We start from the raw sequence: 18,511 nt of genomic DNA, 5'->3' as shown, positions 1-18,511 counted from the left end.
CCATTTCGAGGTAAATATGCTTTGTAAGTCATTGCGTTTCCACCTCAGTAATGTGTCCAAACTTAGGAAGTCGCCAATATCAGACTAAGACCAATGAAGCTGTAGCAGGATTTGGCTATATACAGCATGGCTTGGTTTAATGAATATCACAGTACTTGTCTCACACAGGTATTGACTTTAATTAACATATAATAATACATAAGTATTATTAACACAAAATACTTATATACAGTTTTGTTACGAATTTTTAATTTTAACTCCATAGAAATAGTGACTAGCTTTTTGTGTGTGTGTGTGTGTGTGTGTGTTTAAGTAGACTGTATGAACTTGTTTCACATTAAAACACCAGTTCTCAGTGGCTTACCATCTAATATCTGCTGCAGGCGAGGCAAAAATTTCACAGTGCAGGAAAGCACTGTAACCCACAACTGCAGCATAGTTTTCACCATCTGAGGTCAGTATTAAGGGGGCAATGTCTGCAGAAGAGAATGCAAAATGAGCAGCACTTCATTTCAGAACTGTCAATATAAATACTGTCCCTGCATCAACTCCTTTTCCAGCAAAGGTCAAAACTTAGTCACTTAATGGGCATTTCACTGCCTTTTGGAACCAGTTGCACAGAGCAATTGAGCTCTTATAAGCTCCACTGACAAAGATAGCAGTGGTTGACTGCTGGACATGTCAGAACATGAAGCATCAACATGATCCAGGAGAGAAAACAGACCTGGTTCTGCTTCCTCTAGAGACTTCCTTTATTAAATAAATGCCCATCACTCTTTCTTCACAGCTGAGCACTGCAGCTGAAATTCAAGATTAACAATACACTTAAAAACCAGAGTTGTGGTCACAATTCACACCCCAGTGGTTTCAGTATATTTGGATTCAAAAGATTTTGAACCCAACCACAGCCATATTAAAAAAAAAAAAAAGTATATATCAAAGCTCATACGCAATTATATCAAGGATACAGCATGGTCCACAATAAGGCTTGTTGCATTATTTTGGACAATATGGGGGCAATGCAAAGGAAGAATGGTTACAAACCCCAAGCTGTTCTGAAGATTCAATCATCAGAATGGGACACTTCAGTTAGATCTTTTCTCATGCACATGAAAGGCTGGGAGGATACTCACTGAGGACATTCACATTGGCACTGGCAAGGATGGTGCCATGCTTGTTGCTGGCCTCACACTGGTACACAGCACTGTCCTGAAGCTGAAGGTTGGTAAGGCTGATCTCTCTGGCAGAGATTCTCCCTCTGAATGTCCTACCTGGAAAGACCCAGACTGTGTCAGGAGCTGGAGAAAACATCATGACTGTGGAGCTCACTGTATCTCCTCAGTACTTGACGGTCAAAGGCAAGGCACATCTTCAGAACCAAACCTGAACCTTGCTCAACAGCCAAAGGGCAAGTTGCAGAGCACTACCTTTGCCAGCAGCCACATGGCCTAAAGGAAGTGCTCTAGAGCACCAATTTCCAGTAATATCCCCACAGAGACTTTTTTAAAAGTAGCGATAATACACCTATACCAGGGAGCAGGCCCACACTCTGCAGCCATGAAGTTACTTGTGCTTATACAAAAGCACAAAGACCAGGAGCCCTCAGTGAACACAAGCTATCTGTGATCCCCAAAAGATAAGAGCGTTACAGGGTGAGGCAGTAACTCATGGGTACCACTCCACACCCTTCAGCTCTCATCCTTAATCTCTTCAAGATCATATTTAAATATCAGCTTTATTAAGTAAGCGGTAATTCATGTCTAAAGAGATGCCAAACTAGGCATCATTTAGTGTTAGCATTTGGGTGTTCCCTCTAACTGGGTGTAACCCAAGCACATCCCACCCAGCCACCACCTAAAGCAGAACATTGGACCTTTCACTTACTATCAATGGGCATCCCGTTAAGTTTCCACTGAATGGTTGGCTCTGGGTTGCCAATAGCTTCACACAGCAGCACAAGATTTGTTCCCACGCTGTAAACACCACCTTCCGGTTTCTTTATCCACTGAGGGGGCTCTGTAAAGAGGGGACATAGCAGGTCTCAGGTGCCACAGAAATGTCTAACCCTGCTATTCCTCTGGTCCTCCAGGAGATGGCAAACGTTGCCAACAGTTCCCAGCCAGCTTCTAGCAGCCTGCTGTGAGGCTGCATAGTATTTTTTGCAAACTAACGTTACAAAAGGTAAAATTATCATCAGGATGCATCACTTTCTGTCCTTTGTGAAATGTGAGTGTCAGGGAGAGAGTTTCGGAAATGGGCAGTGTTTATCCAGGTGGAAAACATATGCAAATGGAGGTGAGATGCTGGGGAAGGAGGCAAATGTGAATGGGTTGCGTTTTCACAAGGACCCTCAGTTGTGAGATTGTGATCTGTGAAATGAGGTGAGACTCTTTCAGCAACTCAAACAAGATGCAAATATCCATCCAGCTCAGCTCAAAACCACCTCAGTAGCCACTAACAAGGGCCCAGGAACAGACAGAATACAGCAATACTGCAGAGCTCCACAAAGGATGTATCAGCTCTATCTGCTCATCTAGTTGTGCTGAGGAAATGCACTGTGATTTTGATATTCTGGTTTTCCATAGGGTATTCAGATGAGATGCTGACCCTTAACCTATTTAGGAATGATGGAACACTTTTTCACCACTGAGGAGGGAAGAGAGAACCATCGTCCGGAGCAGCAGCCCAGAAAGTTTGCCCACAGGGTGGTGGTAGAGGAACAGCAGCGTGCTGCTGCATTCCCTGCGCTTTCCTCTTTCCCAGCACTGCCAGCTCCGGGGAAACCTCCTCTCTACAGTGGCCCCAGAGCAGCAGGTACCCAAATTTCATTGGAAAAAAAACAACCATAAGGGAGGGAAAGGCACCGAGGGTAGAAAAAAGCTCCAACCAACAACAAAACCAAAACATTAATTTGATGAATCCTTTGTTCTTCATAGACTGAATGCAGGTCCCTGAGCCCTCCTGCACCTCATTGGGCAGCCTCAATTCAAAACACAGCCTTAATTCATCATTATCTCACCCTGAGAAGCAACAAACTTCCAAATTTTAATTCCAGGCCGATACTACCTCTTCTACATGTGCTGGGCAGATCCCTGAGCCTCTTTCCCTATTTGAAAAAGATGAGCTCATGTATGGGAAACGTGAGGATTCATTAGTTAATGCTCATAAAACGCTTTGAAGATTAACGGAGCTGTTGCCTGGTAATACATCTCCAGATGTTATCAGTGTGATATGATAAAACAAATCAACCTTGCTCATATTCACACAGATATATTAAAAGAACATCTCTGAAATGTGATACTACACACAGTCCATTTCCACAGTAGATCACCCATGAAGAGACATGGTTAAGCAACATCTAAAGGTTGAAGTAAAATTCAAGACATTGAAGCTTATCTAAATTTATAACATCTTTGAATCTCCTTCACATGATACAGATTTCTTCTACCACCTTCCTCACACAGCACTGGTTGCCCTCCCATTGCGCAGCATGTGACATGACCATACTTACTATTGTTCCTTCTATTTGGCTCCAGGAAAAAAAACCTGCAAGCAGCAGAACATTACATAGAATCATGGAATCACAGAATAGTTAGGATTGGAAAGGACCTTAAGATCATCTAGTTCCAACCCCCCTGCCATGGGCAGGGACACCTCACACTAAACCATATCACCCAAGGCCTCGTCCAACCTGGCCTTGAACACTGCCAGGGATGAAGCATTCACAGCCTCCCTGGGCAACCCATTCCAGTGCCTTACCACCCTAACAGGAAAGAATTTCCTCCTTATATCCCATCTAAACTTCCCCTGTTTAAGTTTTAACCCATTATCCCTTGTCCTATCACTACAGTCCCTAATGAAGAATCCCTCCCCAGCATCCCTATAGGCCCCCTTCAGATACTGGAAGGCTGCTATGAGGTCTCCACGCAGCCTTCTCTTCTCCAGGCTAAACAGCCCCAACTTTCTCAGCCTATCTTCATATGGGAGGTGCTCCAGTCCCCTGATCAGCCTCGTGGCCCTCCTCTGGACTTGTTCCAACAGTTCTATGTCCTTTTTATGTTGAGGACACCAGAACTCCACACAATACTCCAAGTGAGGTCTCACAAGAGCAGAGTAGAGGGGCAGGATCACCTCCTTCGGCCTGCTGGTCACGCTCCTTTTGATGTAGCCCAGGATACGGTTGGCTTGCTGGGCTGTGAGCGCACGCTGCTGGCTCATGTTCATTTTCTCGTTGACCAACACCAAGTATGAAACATTATGGTTTTGCATATCTTTTTCCTTCTCGCTATCTCTCATATACATTATGCTTTCATTAGGAAAAGACAGGTCAAAGGCATGGTGGTGAGAAGGTTTGTAACAGTCCTGATTACTTTGTTTTGTTATTTCTTTCCTCTGGGTTTGCCACAAACACAGTATTTGAGACAGGATATTTCCTTGTTTTGGAGGAGGTGAGACACCAAGCACAGCCTGAATACAAAACACTTGTTAAATCCCTTCTTATTTTCACCTGCATACACTCTGCAAGTGAGCTGCAGATATATTATATCACAGCTTTCCTTTCTCAGTTGTGGAAATTGCTGTGGTTTCCCCAAGAAAGTGATGTAGATGCAAAGCCATAGGCAATGAGATTTTGCCAAGTATGAAACTTAATTTCACAGAAAGGCTGAAGAACCTCTTTTCTGTGTGGCAGATATGCTTTACTACTTATAAGTATATAAAATATGAGAATAACAAAATAGACACGTATTTCCTAATACATGTCTAAACCAAAAATAATAAAATCCCAGTGGTTGGATACTTGAAGAGTTAATCTGTGTAAGCAATATGGTATGGCAAATATTTCACTGCATATATATTCTTCTTGATGAGAATTATGAACGTAGGGGCTTTTGATTAAGACATTTATGTCTTTGTGGGTATATAATGACAGATTTAAGAGTAGAAGGGATCTAAAATGGGCATCTAGTCCATCCTTCTGCAACAGAGCAGGACCATCTACACCTAAAACACACACAAAGGGTCCAAACCTTCACCACAGCCTCCCCCATGGTGTCTATGGCAGCACTATTCTTTTCCCCATGACTAGAACAAATTTTTAATGTCTAACAGATTTTTGCTTTGCTGCAATTGAAATCTCTTGTATCTTACATTATCCCTGGGGAACTTTGTAAAGACACTTCAGTTCATCTGCAGGCTGTTATGCATTCCTCAGATTCATTCTTTCCTAAATTAAATATACCTTTTTTTTTTTTCCTCAAATTGCATGTTTCTGTTCTCTGTGACTCTCATTGATGCTTTCTCCTGAGTTGTCTGAGTTAACCCCATCTTTGATGAAGTCCACTATGTACAACTGGCTATGGTACATGAGGCCTTATCAGTACTCAGAAGTCTTACAACAACAATTTTCTTTATACTTTCCAGGATGATTTTTGGTTTTTCTGCAAGACTGATATTTCTAAGTGATGTTCAGCTTGTGATTCAGTATATCTTCCAGATCAGTCTAACCAGACACTTTCCATCCTGTGCTTATGAAGCCAGCTAGTGTTGCCTGATGAGAACTGCTCTGCACTTGTGCTTACTGAAGCCCATCCTTTTTATTCCAGATCACTTTCTCAATTTGTCAAGATAATTTCTAATTCTCCAACATATTCCCAAAGGCTGGCAATCCACCCCACTTCAGAGGCATCATTGCTAGCTTCAGCTGTGGTTACCACCTTGGGGTCTGCATGCCTATTGAACAGTTTTCCACTGAAATGAAGAACTACAATTTGAGCTACAACCAGCCATGGTTCTGCCTCACATTAGTTTTATCTATTTTATTTTTTTCTAGCTGAGCAATGAAAGTATTATGAGACATAACTTCAAAGGTCCTTAGCTATATATCATCACTTTAATTAATCATTATATTGTAATAATTATTTCTATTAAGCACAGTCTAGGAGCCTCAATCAAGATAAAGCTACCATTAGATCAGATGCTGTGATTGTGACAAGATCTTGAGGCTATATATACATTTTGTATTGGACTTGGAGGATTATATGCAATAACCAAATAAATAAATGTTTGAAGTCAAGACAATCTGTGGGTTTGCCCTGCTTTTTATTTATTTTCTTAGTAGTTCTCTCATTCTAATAACAATGGGGATTTTGTGCCTGCTCCAACGTTCCAGGCTACATCTTTCCTTGGAAAGAGAGATTAAAATGTTCAAACAGCCAAGCTATTTCCTAGCTGAATACTTTCATATGCTTGGTAATAATTGCCTGAGCCTTTGCCCTCAGACTCCTGTAGGATTAGTAAGTGCAAAATGCAAATATCATTAAGACTGTTATTTAGAAGGCTGGGGTATCAGTCTGAGATCCTCAAATACCAGAAAGAAGAACAGAAAATGTGACACAGTGCAGAAATGAAATCAGAATCCTGATTTGCACACCAGCACTTGATTGAGAATGGTTGGCAGTTATTAACTGAGATGTTTTTTCTTCCCTGTTTAATTTTCTCCTCCCTGCATGCCTCCTTTGAGAAGAGCCTGTCAGGTGCAAGGAAGCCCTATGTCAGCATAACCTCCCTGAAGCCTACTGAAATTAATGCTCGCTTCCTCCGACTCAAGATCTGCCCTTGAGTACACACACAGGAGCTGCTGCAAGAGTGATGAACGTTTCCATCTCTGATTAATGATAGCAACATTTTCTGGTTAGAAATTCTAGAAAGAGACTGCTTGGGCTCAATTTTACCTTGGTAGCCTGCATGTGAGGTGACCCTGAATAGAGGGAATTCCTGCTACTGACAGTAGGCATCATTATTTACACACATGGAAAATGAATTTAATAGCAAGAGCATTATTTAGGCTATGGTGACATTATCTTCCCTTTTTTTTAAGCACTTGTTTGTTAATGATCAGGAACAATTTGCCAGGAAGCTTTTCTCCCTCTAGAGACTGGGGGAAGAAGGGAGTCAATATCCTCAACTGCTTAATTAATGTTATTTCTCTGGTATTTTAGGTTTTGCAGCTCCTGCAATTTCTTTGAAAAATTCAATTTTTACAACCGAGAAAATGATAGCCAGATTGTTAAAATATTCAGCTACAGAGGAGATGCGCCAAACCATCTGGAATGATTTCTAGGAGTCAGCACTTCCCCTCCATTGTAGCTGAAAACTTGCCATGCCCTGGTATCCCCCTCTGCCAAACTTCCAGGAAGGGAAAGTAGACTGTAAGACACAAGGCTGTGGCAAGTGAATGGGAATGATTCATTATATACTGGGAGAAAAGGCTTTTCCTCAGCTGAGGAGTAAATACAGAGCAGGTATTTGAAAGCCCCTTTCCTCCTGTCAGGACTTCTTGTGCCCATGGAGTGAGAAGCAGCACAGATTAAAATGAAGCAGTTGGCAGACTCTGGCAGTTTAATACTGCCTGTGATTCTGTTGGTTTTTTTTCACTCTGCAGAGCAGAGTCTGGAGCATTTTTCATCAGTAAAGAGAAAATGTTTGCAGCAGTGCTTCAGGATTCTCATTTTGTAGCTATTTATGGGCAGCATCACTGAAAGAGTTGCAGTGGGAATGATACTTCTGCAAGTCTTGCTTGTCTCTCCTAAGTCTCACTGGAGCTCTGCTTTGTTCCTGGAAAAGAGCATCTGCACCTGCCTGGTGTGAAGGGCTCGCACCTTCAGGGTTTGGGGAGTAGGAGAAGGAAGACAGGAGAATGAAGGCAGAGCAGGCACTGCATGCCTCTGTCTGCACTCTGCATGATGCCCATTACGAAGGTATCTTGATTGGCTTAATCTGCCTTGCAGCAGTAACACAAATAAAAAACAGCCAAATGGATGCACAACCATACCAGGTTCTCTGTTTTGCTAGCCCAGCACAAGCACAGCCAGCTCTCACCTCCCTCAGCCACCAGACCTGTGTGCATGCTCACACACAAGGATGCACCACCCTACACATGTGTATGACACAAACAAGTGTAAACCTAAGATTGTTTATGAATGCTGTTAATACAACATTCGTCATCCTTCCAAGCATGAAGGCTAGCGTGAGATGAGAATGGGCCTTGGATGCTCAGTGGGATGACAAAAAGGGTCATATTTCATTTTTTGAAAAAAAGCAATTTCTTTAAAATTTCTAGAAAGTTTTTTGTTTGTTGGTTGGTTTTTTTACGTTGTTTCACAAGTTTTCATGATACTTATCAGGAGCTACAGAAACTGCTCTTAGCTCAGGTTGTCCCTATACAAAATTAGGGGTGAAAATACGAGAGAGGTGACACCGTGTTTGCTCACTGCATTTTTACAATCCTCCTTATGCATTCACTTTTGGTGAGAAACAAAGAAATATCTCTGATACGGCCCAAAGTAGCTATTTACACACTCTTGAAGATCAAGATCTTTTTATCTGACATTCAGTTTAATACAAGATGTTTTATCAATATCTCTGCGCTTCTAACATCTTTAGAGTACTGGATCTGCTCATGTATTTGTACTCCTGTCCACCACTTTGTAGAGCCTTCATGGTTCAGAAAATAAATGCATTACTTCCTTTCACTTTTTTTTAAAGGTGCTACTTTCTGCAAGCTTCTGAAAACCATAAGCTGGGTCCTTGGTTAATATAAATAGATAAGTGTAGGTTGAATTTATGCATTATACTGAGTGATATTAGGAAAGGCCCTTATTCACTTCCCTTTGACTACCTCTTTGTTCAAAATCAGTAAGTTCAGTAAAGTGTACTCAGCACCTTCCACATGAACATGGAACTCATGCTTTGCTCTCCCCATGGGGTTGCTTGCTGTGCATTGGTATGTTCCTTCATCAGCTGTAGTCACTTGGTCTATCTTCAGTGTCTTCCCAAAATTCTCTGTTTCTGGTTCATCCTTGGGCAAGTTTCCAGTGATCTTGACCCAGCTTAGATGAGGAGTTGGGCTAATAGCAAAGAAATAAAAGAAAAATATATATATTGAGTTGAACAGTAAGCTACTGCAATGCTTCATATTGGCAGAGCTGCTGGACTTCATGCATATATGGTCTGCAGGGTGAAGTTTTCAGAGACTTTTGAGCCTTTTTAAAACACTGGGGCTATCCTAAGGATTATACTACGGACCACAACTAGTCTATGCTGCTTCTTGAGTTGAAGGGCCTCTATAAGTAGGTTCTTCACAGCCAACACCAGACCATGGTGTGAGGCTGCGTTCCTTGTATGCGTATTGGCATGGCCTGCAGGAGAAGGAATGGAGCTCATTTCATTCTGCTCCAGAAGGGCACTTGAGGACAGACAAGGAGGCAAAGACTTCATTACAGTGACTTCACTCAGTTCCCTGCTTGGTAAGAAAGGTGGCCAACCATCAGAGATGACTGAAAACTCTCTTTACGTTTTTAGAATGCAAATAGCAGTGACACAGAAATTCGGGACAGACTGTTGTCTGCACATTCCCAGCTGGACTTCACGACCCGGACACCATACACAACGCACATACACAGTGTCATATCTGCTTACTCTTGTGTCCATCTGTTATTGTGGCAAAATGCCCGGGCACAAGCTACTCAAAGCCCCAGGTACCAAGAAATTATGGGTTTCCACGAGCAGTGAGCACAACTGTGCAAATACCCAATTACTTCCTGCAAGAGTCCTAGCCCTGCTCTTGTACCGAAGTCAGGCTCTGTGTTGCCTTGGTGCTGTAGTGAGGCAATGCCCCCCTGACACTGTCATTACTCAGAATATAAGTCTTCAAAAATGACAGATTGGAAATGTACTTAATTCCTTATTTTGCAGTTGGCTGCCCCTGATCTTAGATACTTGAAATCTGGCTCAGTCTATCCGCTTCCGTGGTTTGTGGACATTTGGTGGGATGGATTGGCAGAGATATAAGCAAAGCTGATCATTTTTCTGCTGAAAATGGGAATTTTAGCAAATAAAAAAATCATTTTATTTTGGTCTAAATGTTGCATTTTTGAAGGGTTTCAATGAAAATATACTTGCTTGGTGATCAGACAAGTAATTTGTCTTCTTTCAAAAGTGAGTACTTTAAAAAACATCTTTTTGTTTGAAAAATAATTTATAAAAATGTCTCCTGGAAAATCCTGAGTGAAACAAAAACTTTTTTTTTTAATTTGTGGTTTTATTTTTATTTTTATCTTTTTTTTCCCAAAGAAGCAGAAAGCTTTTTCTCTTCTTGTACATGACATTAATTCTCACACATGAAAATTCACATTTGCATATTTCAAAGGTGATTTACTTATAAAGGTCTTTGAAAACGCTATAAACTCATAGCTTTGGACTTGTGGAGGTTTGTGGGGCTCCAAATTAGCTTGACGGGTAGTGAATTAGACAGGGAAGTGTTGCAACAGGGAAGCAAAACTCACTGCAGATACCTGGAGTGAATCCAGTAGAGACAAGCAATTCACCTTCTCTCAGAAATGGCAACCAACTGCAGAGGCATAATCTTGCCAGCTTGAATGAGCAATACCCTTTCATGCCCACATAGAAAAACAAAATACCCTAAACATGTTTGTTCAGGCAGATGAATATCCTGATTTTGGAATTTTATAGAGAGGATATAATTGCTAACCACTGTCTGCACTCACAGACCTGAAGCTCTACCATACAAGTGTGACAAGATGATGATTTAAGCCTCCATTCAACAACAAGCTCTATCACAAATAAACCAGAAGCGACTGTGCTTTCATTGCGGGTTTAGCGGTTGGAGAGATTTTCGCTTTACCTCTTTCTCTGGTGGCAACTGTTCCGGAGAAGACTACTACATCTAGAAGCACACAGTAAAAATTGGAAAGCTGGATTGAGGGCAAAGTGGAGCTTTTGTCTGTCTGAGTTATAGCAGCAAGGGCTCAGAGTTATTCACAGCTTCACTGTGAAGGCTGCACTTAACATCTATTTAGCCATTCCCTTTCCCTGTTTGCCCTTATTTTGTTGTGTGTTATTACAATAAGAAACAAAATTGTCCTGATTTCTATCGCATACCGTCTACTTTAACCCTTTCCTATATTTTTACACCAAACACTGAGATACTCTGCCATACTTAGCGCAGCCAGATCCTCGATTAGAGCTTAATACTGCCCTAATATAAATACTGATCACAATAATAAGCTTGACATATCCCTGCAGCACAAAGCACGAGAGGAATGCATAGACATTGGCCTAAGCAGAAAACACAGGAGTGGAACTATATTTGGAGGTAGCTTATTACTGTTAATTCTAGCAGGATCAAACCAGTATGGCTAACTCCAGTTCACTATATTTTTACATAGCTGTGGAACTTGTTCCTCAACATGCTGTTGTCTGTGAGAACATTATGGAAAGAATATCCTTTTCATGGATATTCTGGATGCTGGCGAACAGCCCACAGAAAGTATCCAGGTTCAGAGCCACTCCAAAGCCAGCAACTCCCACTGCAACTGGGGTACTCAAAGAACTCAAGAAGTTTGCTTTTAAAATCCTGAGTCTGACACCTGGAAAAATGGTGAATAATTTTTCAACCAAAACAGAATTGGCAAACCTAGACAAGAAACAGGTTGTGAGCCAAAGCACAGAAGCTGAATTCTGATACTTAGTTTCTCAACATATCAAATGTTGTGCTACTCAAAAATGTTCAATAATAGTGGGGTTTTATTAAATAAAATAGAAAAAAAAGATAGTACTTACCAGGGTATTATTTTAATTACTTATTTATAAGCTATAGCAATAAAAAATACACAAATGTTGCATGCTAGCTCTCTGCTCTTTTACAAGGAGTATGCATACTTCAGGAAAACTCTGCATAGAGGTCCAATTTAAAACTGTACAGGGAGGCAGGTATATTCATTTGTAGTTGTATAATTCTTAATATAGCTTTTCCTTTGTTTAATAGTGTTTAAAAAGGTTTGTGCAGTATTGCACATTACTCACAGCCCTTCAGCAATACATTCCAGTAGCAGGACACCTCCCTTGATGACAGTGACTGATGAGCTACTGCCAGCAGATTCAGGAGGGATCAGCAGTCTGGGTTTTCTTTCCTTGATAAAATTTGCTAAAAAATGAAATAAAATAAAAGTTAGGCATGAAATCTTGGAGCCTCTGTTTATCCTTCAATATGCCACAAGCATTACATCTGTCAAAAGGTTTTGGACATCAATTTGTCAATTTTCTGTTTTTACTTATACGTTTTGAGAATAATCCAGGATTTGCCTGTTTCTCCTGTTAACAGTCAGTAGATAGCTACAGTAACAATAACAGGCAGCAGTACTGGCGAAGCCTCTTTTCCTAGAGTTTCATGTTCTGCTTCCCAGGCACTGGCCCGTTCTATCCTACACCTCAAGCCAGACTTGGTAATCTGGTCTCCTTAATTGCTGATCTTCTAGTGCACACCAGCTTTCCTAGCAGCTTTCTTCTGCATTGACTCTATCACATTATTATGTAAGATGAAACCCCATCTTTTCTGACTTGAATATCCCATAGAATTGTCCTTCTTGTTATGATTATTAAATTTACAGTAATGGAAATACAATTTGTAAAGAAGACTGTTAAAATAATAAAACAAGATTGACCTGCATTTGATTTCAATGCACCATTTGTTCCAGCCTGCCAAACAATGGTTTCATGATGAAATATGCAGAGAGTTAAATGGCTATCTAGTTATCACTATAATAACAATTAGCACAGTAATGAATAAGTCCCCAAATGGTACTACTTCTTCAAAAAATAGTCAGTTACGGATGGATTGGTAAAAGATCACATGTAACTCTCTGAACCATTTTCTAATGTAGGGTTTTTTTCCTTCCCTTGCTTTGTATCTCTACAAATCTGTGTCAAAGTGCTCTGAGCTGCAGGAAAACACTTCGGTGCCTCTGGATACGCTCACACGTTTTCCATCTGCCCTCCACCTTCCACTGCCAAAGGCAGGCTGTGCCCCTTCCCCACCAGCGACAGGAGTTTAGATATCTCTCCAAGGGGAAAAAAAAAAGATTTTAGAGTATCTGTCACTCTGCACCAGCCCTGCTTGTTCTGCTCACAAGGCTTAGCCTCCATTAGTCTGTTCTGTGCTTTGTTATCCACCAAGAAACCCTGGAGGAGAGCCCCCTTTTCAAAAACTTCAGTGCTTGTCCAGCAAAATGAACCCTTTCAGGAGTTTCAAATTGGGAAATTCAAAACACAGAGATGCTCAAAAACAGTGTAACCAAATAAATCAGAGGCAATAGCTACATACAAAAGCCAGAACTCTCATTTTTACCTATCTGAAACAAAATTAGCTCAGTGGAGAATTGCAGAAAGAGCTGCTAGCTGCCTACGGACTTGTCTACATTGCCTGCTTGAGCAGGCAGAATATATTCAGGACACTGTTCTACAAATAGGGGAACATAAAAAAAGGGAAGATGTGACTCCCCAGGATAAAAACTGCTGTGGTGATTATCAGACAGGGCAATAAATGGTCAGGAGAACCACCTCTCATGTAACACCAGGTAGAGCTACAGATGGGGACAATTAACACAGAGCACCTAAAGCTCTGTAAATCCACACCTTAAGCTCACCCTGAAGTAATGCAGCCTCAGGGTGACCTTTTAGACATGAATTCATGGTTTCAAACTCTGGGTACCCAACACCAGAGTCTTAACTGCTCCTGCTCTGAGCTGATAACACGAGAAATGCAGGACATCAGCGTCCTTACTTACAGCACATTATGAAATGTGCATGTTCTTTTCTTAAGTAAGAAAGGTACCTTTTTGTTAAAAGCACTTCATATTTCTGTCACAAAATACAAGATGAGCAAATTGTACTCCATGGACCATTTAAATCCATCCCCATTGCAATAAAGAGGCTTTTGTGATTTTCTTTTTCCTGTTTCCTGAGCAGCAGCTCACATTTAATCTCAGATGGTAGACTCTTTGTTTAAAGGCTAAATAACAGATGCATTTAACTCACCCTTAGTAACCGCAGCGTTAGGTGAGCCTGAGTCATTAGCATGCTTAACTGAAATAAATAAAAGTGACAACCAAACACAAACATGCATAGTTGATATAGAAACAAAAGAAACAATAAATCAATCAAAACAAAACCATGCCCCCCTATTTTTGCCATAAAAGAAAAAAACAAAGGAAAACATAAAGTAAAGCAACAGACGAACAACAAATTTATGAAAATACAAAGAATATTCTCCAAATATATGTATTATTCTGCAAAATACTTCATGGATTATATAATAATCATTTCATCCTAGCTACCTACTGCAATAATAAATAAAAGCACTAATCCCTAAGTAACCACTATTAAGGAATTTTAGATCTTTATATATCTCTTTATTCTTACTGCTCAGCTTTTTTCTATGTATTTTCTTAAATACAGTCCCTCACCTGGGATTCATCACAGGGTGGTGTGAGCAGTCTCAAGCTGAATTTAAAAACCATTTAGGTGTGTGCATGTGTGTGGGACTGAGCCTATTAGAAAATCCACAGACAGCAACATTTCATTCTGATATTTTTCTCACAATTATTACCCCAAGATATGGCTTAAGCAAGTATGAAGAGATACAAAGCCACATTAATTCTTTATCTTTTTATCCCAACAAGAAAACTCTCAAAATCATATATTAAATATTAGGCTTTCATTCATGAAGAAAAATCTCCTTGGCTTTCTGGGCTGCATAAGCCCAAAAGGTCAGAAGTATTAGTGAAACAGAAGACTGATATTAGGGGCACAGGCAGGCTCAGCAAGTAGTAGAAGTGATACCAGACACCATTACAGCCAGAAGAGATTCAAGCAAAGAAGGATGGATCTCCAGCTGGTATAAGCTGCCTTAGTTCCACCAGCTTCTGTTGGGCTTTGCTGATTTTGCAGCTGAGAGTGTGCCCTAAAAGGCTGCTTTTGTTGTTTTTTTTTTTCCTTGGATATTTTAATTCTTTTCCTCTGTTTCCAACACTGATGGCTGTACAGCCTATACATTCACTGGCTTTAAGCAGCTTGAATTACCAGTTTGATACCACAGCAGGGGGGAATATACCGAATAAATGTATGCGTATGACAGTGCAACAGAAAACCTCATATGCCCCAGCAAGACTCAGGGGCAGCACTTAAAACCATCTTTTGCATAAGACCCCTGGAGACTGAAAGAATAAAGAGATGTTAAGATAAATAAACAAATACAATTAAAATCATAGAATAATTAGCGTTGGAAAGGACCTTAAGATCATCTAGTTCCAACCCCCTGCTATGGGCAGGGACACCTCACACTAAGCCATATCACCCAAATACAGTTCAATGACAAATACCATTCAGTGTTCCCTACACTATATTTCATTAAGGAAATGGAAAATGCCTTGTGTGTCGCTACTGATGCTCAAGGAAGCTTGCAAAGACCTGGCAAGCACTATCCCTCCCAACCATATTGCTGCACCCAGACCAACCCAGGTTGGCACCCAAGGAGGATATGGCCACATAAAGTCCTCAAGACTTAGTGAAGCCCATCCATTGATGACTGCAAGAGAAGCAGTTTTCCCTAGTGCATCACCAGCTTTCATTGGAGGGAGAAGAGGAATAAAAATGTGGCCCTTTGGGCCCAAACAGCTTGCAAACAGCATTTATCGGTTGAATTTAGCCCTTAGAGTAAGGTTAATAACGCAAGAATAAGCACAGTAACATGCATTTTCGTCAGAGAATCGCATCATAGACACAGGGCACACATCTGCATTTGCTGATGCCTGGGGAGTTAGAAAAAAAAACAACAGAAAACAAGAAGCTACTCATCCACAGACTTACAACGGGAAACTTTCAGCGTCATTGGCATTTTCTGTACAATCGTCCTCAGTCTTGGAAATGCTGCAAAGCAACAATAATCACTCCGACTGTCATTTTCTTCCACATTTGCAAAGTAGAGATCTCCCTTAAGGCTCATGGAGACCCTTTCATCTTGTGGAATGTGCTGCAAATCTAGCAAGAAAAAATAATTGTGATATGGTAACGGTGCTGCTATGTTTCACCAATATGACTACTAATGCTCCCCTGTCTTATGCTTGCTTCCACATACAGAATGTAACTGAGGCAAAAGAGACAGAAGACCCAGCATAACAAACAGGTTATTTACCAAGATTCAGCATACAACTGATAATAGACAATAAATATTTTATATAAAATATGTATTTTATATAATATATGAAAAATAATTTATAATGAAATTTGTTAATTTAAATATACTCAGTACAAAATTCCTTATTAGGTGAAAGGAAATATCTTGCACCTTTCCCCAGTACAAAGGCCTATAATGATGATATGCACATCACTATTTACAGACATCTTCCATGGACAGTCTCCCAAACACTTTGCTCTTCTGTAACTACAGATTACAGCAGGGAAGTGTTAGTGTGAACTAAGGTTGTTGCATTGTCTCGTTGTCGATCCAGCCAAATACAGGTCTGTGCTAAATTTTCACATCAGGAGTAGAGAGGCTGCCTTATAAGATGAGAGGTTTAATCTGGCACCCTGTGTCTGCAAATACTTGGTCAGCATCAGAAACAAACTCTTCATGTCATGGTGGCAATTTGAGTTACTTTGCTCCCCAGGAGGCAGAATTTGCCACAGAACACAAATGCTGAAGAATAATGGGACAGAAACCCACAAGGAACTAATTATACATACCTGGCAGGTTTATTTTTCTTAGAATCATAAATCAAGCATTAGTTTATGAAAAGAATAAAATAGTAATAGTAGAAATAATATACTGACACATTTTATCATCTCTACTGTAAATTCAGTAGTCCTCATTACTGGTAAACTCATTTATTGATACGTAAGATTTCTGATGTCTCATATTTAATAATATGTTGTGTCAATGTACCCTACCATTTAGCTTTCTGTTATGTAAAAACATATCCCCATTCTCATTTTTTCAATTTTGTATTTCAGTATCCAGATCTTTTCCCTAAGCACTTGCACAACTACCATTCCCATCAATTATGAATCTGTAATGAAACTGCTCTGGAAGACAAATGTTTTAAACCCCCTCATATGAATCATGTTAAAATTGTTTACTTACCAATATTCATCCAATAGATATGCAAAGGTGGGATGCCTTTTGGGGGGTTACAGTGCAAAATCACAGAATCACCATGCTCCACATCAAGAGGTTCAATTTTTTCTTTTGGGAATTTTGGTACACCTGCACAGAAACAAAGAAGTTCCTCTTTTATTATTGCCTTTTGAAATTTTGCCCTTTGCTTCCCCCTTATTATAGTTCTTAATAATATATTTACCTTAGCATCACCCTTTGCATTATCTGTCTTTAGTTACTACTATTGTTTACAAGGTGATACAGAGTAACAATGCATTTACTAAAAGTAAATCTCTGCTGCATCTTCATAAAGTGCACAGATTGCAGTGTTGAAAGCCAGACAACTGAACTGTGAGGTTGTAACACTTGTCTGTGATGCTCACGGGCTTTGCTTAAGCTTCATTTTAATTCATTTATTTTCAAATGCTTTCTATAGCTCCTTTGTGTGCACTGTCTGGAAGGGACAACTAAAAGCAAACAGAATTGCAACCTGAGGTTAAAACTGGCATAGAGGACTATGCATTGACAGGTCCTGGGCTGCTCCCAGGGGGTCAGAAATCAGTCTGAGAGTGATGTATGTTCTGGGAAGTCTTAGTTAAAAAGGGGTTTCAAAGAAACAACCACAAGTCAATGCAGATGAGGACAGACATTAGGCAGCTATTCAGCCTTGTGCCTGGAGTGGTCCCAGTTATCTACCTCCAATATCAGATAAAGCAGAAGACTGGTCTAAAAACTGTATGGCCTCATCCTCTCAGGTGTAAAACCTGTGCTGTGCAGAGGCAGACTTTCTTAGCAAGCTTGTCCATCAGGATTCAGAGACAGGCTTTGCATGAAAGAACACACAGGGTGCACAAGGGCTCAGCTATTTGGGCTTAACTATATGTAGAGTAATTGTTCAAGGAATTGTTCAAACACCCAGAACATCAGCACTAATGCCAGGAGGCTGTCCAAAGCCTGAACCACGCTTTGCAAACCAGGGCAACCTGGCCAGTCTTGCCAGCCCAAAATGCTAGTGGAGCGCATCAAAGAAGAGGGAAGCAGAGCTAGGCTGGAGCTCACACCAAGCCAAGGACTGGGAAGCTGCAGCTCAGAGATTATTGTAACAGAATCAGTTTGTGAAAAGTAACCACTCCTTAAACAAATTTAGCTAAGACAGTTTCAGGGCAGACGTTGTCTTCTGCATTCATTTTAGGCAAGTTCAAACCAGCAAAAGTTTCAGTTCAGGCAACCCCATTAAACGGCAAAATTAACAGCGATTAAACAGCAAAGGAATTAAAGCATCCCAGCTGTACGGAGTCAATCTGGCACAGAAAATATTGCCATCCTGGTGTTCAAGTCATGACAGGGAACTCTGATAGCGAATAAACAATTTGAAACACCAGTGGTCCTGTGGCTCTGCAGGATATCTGCAGTGTCACATTGCAGGAGTCACACTGAAGGAGGAAGGTAAGAAATGCAGGGCCAGGACTCTCTCTGAGGAGACTATACATTGTAGGATTA

General features: G+C 40.6%; 1 protein-coding gene across 6 annotated transcripts in view; it reads right to left on the bottom strand.

The window, feature by feature from the left end:
• Positions 1 to 18,511, bottom strand: part of CHL1 (cell adhesion molecule L1 like) — a 141,893-nt gene that overhangs the window by 29,550 nt on the left and 93,832 nt on the right. For 5 of the 6 annotated variants that reach the window (XM_061362117.1, XM_061362116.1, XM_061362119.1 and 2 more), the window contains exons 5-12: positions 16,997 to 17,119; positions 15,724 to 15,894; positions 13,894 to 13,941; positions 11,884 to 12,004; positions 8,722 to 8,906; positions 1,885 to 2,016; positions 1,134 to 1,271; positions 365 to 476 (exon numbers count right to left, since the gene is read on the bottom strand). In XM_061362117.1, the coding sequence (XP_061218101.1) occupies positions 365 to 476; positions 1,134 to 1,271; positions 1,885 to 2,016; positions 8,722 to 8,906; positions 11,884 to 12,004; positions 13,894 to 13,941; positions 15,724 to 15,894; positions 16,997 to 17,119 (1,030 nt within the window). The remainder of the gene's footprint in view (positions 1 to 364; positions 477 to 1,133; positions 1,272 to 1,884; positions 2,017 to 8,721; positions 8,907 to 11,883; positions 12,005 to 13,893; positions 13,942 to 15,723; positions 15,895 to 16,996; positions 17,120 to 18,511) is intronic. The other variant, XM_061362118.1, reaches the window with a different exon arrangement.

This window comes from Neopsephotus bourkii, unplaced genomic scaffold, assembly GCF_033783945.1.
Source record: "Neopsephotus bourkii isolate Nb327-2 ecotype Australia unplaced genomic scaffold, CSIRO-AGI_Nbou_v1 NB_1080, whole genome shotgun sequence".
NCBI lineage: Eukaryota > Metazoa > Chordata > Aves > Psittaciformes > Psittacidae > Neopsephotus > Neopsephotus bourkii.
The sequence above is the reverse complement of the archived record's forward strand: the minus strand, read 5'-3'. Positions and strand labels throughout refer to the sequence as shown.